This window comes from Astyanax mexicanus, chromosome 8, assembly GCF_023375975.1.
Source record: "Astyanax mexicanus isolate ESR-SI-001 chromosome 8, AstMex3_surface, whole genome shotgun sequence".
Taxonomy (NCBI): Eukaryota; Metazoa; Chordata; class Actinopteri; order Characiformes; family Acestrorhamphidae; genus Astyanax; species Astyanax mexicanus.
The window spans coordinates 56,287,925-56,294,990 of NC_064415.1; the positions used below are offsets into that span (position 1 = coordinate 56,287,925).

The 7,066-nt window shown below is 36.0% G+C and overlaps 3 protein-coding genes across 3 annotated transcripts in view; 1 reads left to right on the forward strand and 2 right to left on the reverse strand.

The window, feature by feature from the left end:
• si:ch73-344o19.1 (platelet glycoprotein Ib alpha chain) overlaps positions 1–7,066 on the reverse strand; it is a 95,331-nt gene that overhangs the window by 9,343 nt on the left and 78,922 nt on the right. The gene's annotated exons all lie outside the window — the stretch shown is intronic.
• LOC107197653 (glutamate-rich protein 6) overlaps positions 1–7,066 on the forward strand; it is a 32,024-nt gene that overhangs the window by 1,237 nt on the left and 23,721 nt on the right. The window lies entirely within an intron of this gene.
• On the reverse strand, positions 157–2,503 carry zmp:0000001127 (interleukin-12 subunit alpha). Its single transcript, XM_049483142.1, has 5 exons — positions 2,291–2,503; positions 2,091–2,177; positions 1,358–1,480; positions 517–558; positions 157–414 (listed from the first exon to the last, which is right to left on the reverse strand). The coding sequence occupies exons 1-5, from the start codon at positions 2,501–2,503 to the stop codon at positions 280–282; spliced, it is 600 nt and encodes a 199-aa protein (XP_049339099.1). The 3' UTR covers positions 157–279.

Below are 7,066 nucleotides of genomic sequence, written 5' to 3' on the forward strand. Positions count from 1 at the left end.
TTGGTAAACTCTCAGCACTTGGTATTAAAGCAGTACAGCAGTCCATTTTAAACATTTCTAAACTTTAAACAGTTGTATTTAACAATACATTATATAGAATGTTAAATAATTTATAAATAAATATGATAAATAAATAAGAGTTTTAAATACTATCACTACCAGTACTGCATATCATAAAGCCTAAAACAATGAGGCTAACTTGTGCTTGTCAAAATGACAAAAACATATTTTTTTTTTTGTTTGCCTGAATATCACATATCAATTATAACTTTGTGATTATTAATTGGCTCCTGCGTCCAAAGTCAGGATATGGTTCACCACTCGGTTGATGGTGATAACACGAATATGGAAGGCCTTCAAAACTTTGCAGAGCTTCAGTCTTCCCTTGAAGGATTTTTCATGTTCCATGGAAACCTGTGAGCAACAGCAGAACATCTGTGATGAATGACTGAAACTAAAGAATATAAATCGTTCATTTGGTAATGTTTGAATAAACAAGTCTCAAATTATTCTTACCAGTGTTTGAGAGCTGTCCAGTTGTGTGGCAGAGAAGCAGTTCTGTTTGTACAAAACAAAGAATGAAGATTAGTATATTTAGTGTTACTGCTAGCTTTATTGGAGTAAACTCCTAAAAATATGCTACAAATGGTTCTTTAAACCAGAGTTCCTTAAGGAAGAATACCTATTTCTGATCCTGGAGTGACTGACTTGAAGTTATTGCTTTTGGACTGGTCTAGTCTACTGGTCTCTGGTCTAGTCTACTGACTCTGTGTTAATTATGATTTATTATACCACAGTTAGTTCCGACCCTGCAATGTGATTGGCTGAGAGGTGTTCTAATAGTGCCGCTATCAACCGGTAATGCACTGTGACTGAAGCGCTCCATATATTACTCCCCCAAATACAGGTAACCAAGCAATGATGCAGCGCTTACAAGCCAAACAGCACAGCTACAAACAGAGCAGCAATGGAACTATTTTAACTGGCGGAGTGTTTATAACCAAACAGATCCTATTTCCTCCTCTTTAAATCTTTAAAATCTTTCAATAAACAGTGATAATGGAGCTGTGGTATAATCACAATAATACACTCAAGGTTTGTGCTATAACATGTATTAATATGTAACAGTACTACACATTATAGCACGAACCTCGAGTGTATTAATGCTTATTTAACCTACTCTACACTGCATATTTTATTGGACCATTCAGATTTTGTGGTAGCATGATGGTTGCAAAATGTGTGCTAGAAGACGTATATAAGTATATAAGCTCATACAAAAGCTAAAAGTGCACCTACTGTTTGTGGTATGCTAGATAATAAAATAACCAATCAGTGCAAACTGTCCAATCCTTACCTGCATGAGGTCATCAATGCTGCTAAGCACCGTCTGTTTGAGGACATATCCTTGATCGCTGTAGGCTTTAAACGTTGCTCGGAACTGCTTGAGATCTTCCAGAACACTGTGGAGGCATGCATCCTACAGCAGATAAACAGGGTGTCAAGGCATGATGGCAAAAGCAATGTCAAGAAAACCTGTAATTTATTTATTTATATCAGACTTAAACAGTGTACCTGATTGAAAGTGTAGTCTTGGCCCTCTGAGCATTTTGAATGCTGTTGAATAGAGAATGGAAGGTATTTTGTTTTTGTTTAGTTTCTTGAGTGTACTTCATCTAGTATATTCATCTACACTTAATTTAAATTGATTACGTTAAATAATATCATATTTTTGCATAAGTGACTTAACAATTAACAATTCACAAGACATGAGTGGTCTTTGTAGCATTCAGCCAACAGTCACGCTAAACAGCTTTTGAGTTCTAACATGCTATTATAGGTGTGAAAAACTAGGCCAGGCAAGTGCAATATAATATAAATTAAAAAACTTTATAAGGGAGGATGAGTCTGTGGGGAAAGACTACACACTGATAGCTGTATTTTAATTATAAATGTTGCACTGCCCAAATATAAGGCAGAAAACTACCAATCCCCTCTTGGAACCCCATTATCTATCCATATCTTTGTATATATTCAGTTCTTAAACCACCCTGACTTAATTTAGTACAGAACCTCTCTACTCCTCTCACCTGTGGAATGCACACTGCTACCGTCTGGGTCCTGTTATGCAGCTCGGCACTCTGGTCTGTGCAGTTCAGTCCCCTGAACAGTTGGTCCTACGCAGAGACAACAGTAGAGCATTTAATTTATTGGTTTTCCATCATTCAATCAAACAATTTTTATAATAGGTTTAGATAGATTTAAGGAGTTTAAATTGAGCCTCATGTACGTCTGCCAGTGTTTCTGTCACGTTCCAAAGCAGAGAGCGTGCAAGACCCTTGCAAGTGTTTCTATCAAGCTGGAGTGGTGATGCTTGTGATCCCACAGGATTTGGAGCTCCCAGCCTCCATATTGAGGAAGACAGGAGCAGAAGGAAGGAGTCTGCAAATAAACCACAAAAAAAAATTATTCTAACAAAACTCTTTTCTGAACCAACCTTCATCTGATTTACTGTAGCCCATCAGAATCCTCTTTGAACCTGGCAGTAGTCTGACTTACAGTAAATCTGTCAAAACTCAACTGCAGGGCCACAAAATTCCCTCTAAGGCTGCCAAAAGCTTGACTTGTAATAACTCTGCCATAACTCGACTGTAGTTCTCCTTGCTTGTAGTTTGACATACAGTAAATCTGTCCCAGCGTGACTTTAGCACAGGAGCATCCTCTCTAAACCTGACAGTGGTCTGGCTTAATTTTGTCCCAAACCAACAGTAGCCCAGTTTCAGCAGGAATATACACCACTGAACTGATTAATTCTGACCTAATTTAGTTGTTATCCAATGATAATCCAGAATAAATGGTCCTACTCTGACTTTGGGCAAATCTAGATTCTTGTCTACACTACTGTCGGTTGATTGAGTAGCCCATTAAAAGTCTGCTTCAATCCGACAGTGACTAGACAAAATTCTCTCCTACTCAATTGGTAATCTATGAAACTCAAAACTATGAAACTCAACAGTAGAATGTTATTTGATTCAAAATTAAGCCAATTAAGTCAATATCAAGAACTCTGAGTTAAAATAGTTCCATTGCTGCTCCGTTTGTAGCTGCGCTATTTGACTTGAAAGCGCTGCATGGTTGCTAGGTTATCTGTATGTGGTGGAGTAATACATGTAGAGCATTGGTTACAGTGCATTACCGGCTGATGATGGCTCTCACAGAGCGCATATCAACCTCAATCACATTGCTGGGTCGGAACTAACCTTTCAGTATTATTCAGTATTGTAAAAACAACACAATTGCCACATTAAAAATGTGTTAATGTAAGAAATCTAACAAGCCAGACAAAGATGTTTTAGAAGTGATGCTCAGACCCTCAGATCCTCAGACCAGAAAATACTGCCCAAAACTCAGGCAAGAAGGCAAGAAGCTGCAAAAATGGCCTAGCCAATCAGATGCAAAGATAATGAACAATAGAGAAAAGTGTAAGTTTACTACTTACAGTGGTACACAGTGGTCAGCATGGCTACAAAGAGAGCAATGTTCCAGTTTCTTCATGCCACAATTCGTCCTCTTCGGTATATATATACACTTCAGCTCCTTACAACAGGGGACTTCCCCACCCAACAGCAGCCCGTCATTACAGACGAAACCAGAGTAAACAAAGGGTTATTGTTGTAATTTCCAAAGAATTATCAAAGGTGAAGCAGCAGCCTGAATCAGAGTTGTGCAGCACTGGGAATTAACACGTTTCGGTTTGCAAGGTTTGCAGGCTTTTGCATAGGCTGGTGTTCATTTCCTGTTTTTGAGCTCTCTCATTTAGGAAACGTCCTTCAGAAGCACTTTCAGTACGAGTTTGTATTTTGCCTTTCATTTGAAGCTCTTTTTAGGAATTAGCTTTGAAGCATCATTAGATTGAAGGTCATGCTATGATCCTTATGCTTTACTGATATCGTCACTTCCCTTTTTTGGGACTACTACGTTCCCATCATTGAACGTTTATACATCTGACCCCTACAATGTCAAATGCAAAAACATATTATTAAAGCTGATTTTGGTAAGTTTTGGGATTGGGGGGATTGAGGGCCCTCTCCTCTGAGCGTGTGAAAGAATCATTTTAAACTGGAGGGGTGGGATGTGGTTTCCTTTCGGAGCGGATGAATCCAAATACACACTTTGTTTTTACTATGGGTGAATGAGCCCTTCTGAAGTCTCCATTGCTTTACCAGCCGGCGTGCAGTTGTAGTGCAGAAAACGAGCCAAATGGTTGATAAGTGGCGAGAATGTACAGTTGTAGCACTGAAACGGGCCAAAGAGTCGATAAGCGGCAAGAGTGTGCTTGCAATAAAACTGAGCCGGTAAGACGTAAGCATGCAAAGATGCATGATGTGGCCAAAAGAACTCCCACGAAAAGCTACCCCACACCCCAGTTTTTAGAATTAATATATTAGGTTTAGCAGGGATGGTCGTTCCAGCACACTGGTACCATAAAAGACAATATTTTATCCATATTCTTCTCCGCTCAGAAATGCTTCTGCTTTTAGTTTAGAAACTAAATAATAAGGATTGCCATTTTAATATTATCAAAGGCATAGTCTTGTGCTTAGCCTCTTAGTTTTGGGTGAGTTACAAGTGATCAGAGGTTAGTTTGGAGAAAATTAAAAAAAAAAATGTATGTAATAGATAAAAAAGAGTGTATGAATTTGTCATAATATTAAAAATAGATGAATGTCCTTCTAGTTAATCATGTAAACTTCAGTTTCAGCCTTTGCACTGTGAGTGTGGTTTTAAAATAAAGAAAACTACAGAACGGATTCAATAGAAAAAAGATTTTAGCACCATTTTGGATTGCCGTTTTTTTTTGTATAACATGAAAAAAAAAACAGCTGGGTGTGAAAGTGACCATTAAAAAAAAAAAAACATTGGCACCTGATAACTGGTAACTGTACAAGCTGTGAAAAGAAACTCCAAAATAACAGCTAGAGTAGCTGCAGCCTACAGAGTGAAGAAGTGAAAGTTTCATGACTCAACATTCAGAGAAAAAATGCTGCTACTCAGAAGGCAAATCTCTCATCAGCACCAAGATCAGTAGAGAGGCTTGGGATGGGAATCTGCAAGAAGCTCAGAGAGAGAGGAACTGTCTGGAAATATTACTCAGTTAATCATCCTAATGAAATAATGAAAAAAAAAATATATAAATTATTTGGTAACCTTTTAGTTTAGCACGTTTGCTGGAGAGTCCCATACATTTAAGACGAATATTAATGCTAAAAGTAACAGTGATGTATTTATTAGAGTACTAAGATGCAGTGTGATTTAATGGGTTAACAGGGAGAAGAAGTGGTGGAAAAGAAAAGATACTTTTATGGCTTTACCAATGATATTGTAAAAAAAACAAACCACACATATTCTAAAGCACACAGAAACATTGTATAAAAAAACACCTTAACACTCATAGGAAATTTATAACACATCAGGACAGCAATCCTAAACTTTCTGCCCATCTAGTCGTGGAGAAATCTGAAAAATTTTGCCTGGCCACAGCTCAGCTACACTATAAATCTCACTGAGTTCAAACTGAAACTGAAAGAGAACTAAAGGAGCATCACAAAGACTGATATCAGGATTTCAGGCTCTTTCTTGTAAAAGGGATGTGAACAAATAACAACTTTTAAAATGTTTTATTTGTTTGTTTTAATACTTCTGCTCAACCTGTGTTCAAGTTAATTCCAGACACAGGCTTTCTAATTCTGTTGTTTTCTGTGCTGTGGTTTTCTGTTTACTTTTATTATGAGATATTAGGGCTATATATATATATATATATATATATATATATATATATATATATATATATATATATATAGTTCCTTTCAAATAATTAGTAAGTTATATGCGATAATAGATCATGCCTGAAAGCTATACTAGCATATACTAAAAAGACAAAAGTATTGGAACACCTGCTCATTATTTGTGAGTTCTGAAATCAATAAGTGAGATCAGGATGTATTGAATTGATCTCCATCATTTCAGAGAACACTGTTCCACTGCTCAATAACTCAATACCCCTCTAGCCCAAGCCTGGCCTTAAACATGGTGCCAGTGCTTCTTTACAGAGACACAGCAAGCTGTGTGTGTGCATTTGCACATCTGCATTATTAATAGGCATAATTTAAAGTAGTTAAATGCATTCATTAGAAAGGTTGTCATAAAAGTCGAAAAAAAAATAGTTTATTAATCATCCTGGAAAGTTAGATTTTTATTTTTTTTGCCTCATAATAATCATAATTCATACATTTTGGATTAATCCATTACAAATTGGACAAGTTTATGTACTTTTCTTATTGTTATCACACAAAATAAACCTCAAAAAGGGCAACTTAACAGTATAAAGAAAACATTCTCAATTTTCAATGGAAGCCAATGTAAAATATATTTTGGATTCAACAATATATATATTGTTGATTTTTTCTTAAACCTAATGAATATGAACTTGTTTTCTTTTCATTATTTGAGTTTTGAAAGCTCTGCATATTATTTGTTACGTAAATGTAAATTTTTTGTTATTTTAGCCATTCCTCTTTTTCTGCAAATAAATGCTCTAAATGACAATATTTTTTTATTTGGAATTTGGGATAAATGTTATCCATAGTTTATAGAATAAAACAACAATGTTCTTTTTTTTTTTCAAACATAATCCTATTAATAGCTAAATCAGAGAAACTGATTCAAGTGTTCTCTTATTTTTTTCCAGAGCTGTATATATATATATATATATATATATATATATATATATATATATATGTAAACAAATTACAAATACACAAGTACGTCTTACATTAGGTCACTATACAAGAGCTACTTATTTTTAGCTCGCAAAACAGGTCACGTCATATCACACGCTCTTTACAGAAATGCCAGCATGGCCTTACTGTAAAACAGAAAGTGTGCCCTACAGTTAGACATCCTGTTTCATGTAATTTAGCCACAAAAAGGAAGCACACGATTGTAGATCGCTGTAAGTGTAAACTCTGTAATCTAGTAGTTTCTGACACACCTGACATACCAATAA

What these genes read in the sequence shown, in the direction of transcription:
- zmp:0000001127 (XM_049483142.1), bottom strand. Translation starts at nt 2,503, where the DNA reads ATGAAGGTTGGTTCAGAAAAGAGTTTTGTTAGAATAATTTTTTTTTGT. An exon ending in TGACAGAAACACTGGCAGAC is followed by an intron (nt 2,178 to 2,290) that starts GTACATGAGGCT and finishes GTCTCTGCGTAG; the next exon opens with GACCAACTGTTCAGGGGACT. An exon ending in TGGACAGCTCTCAAACACTG is followed by an intron (nt 415 to 516) that starts GTAAGAATAATT and finishes TGTTGCTCACAG; the next exon opens with GTTTCCATGGAACATGAAAA.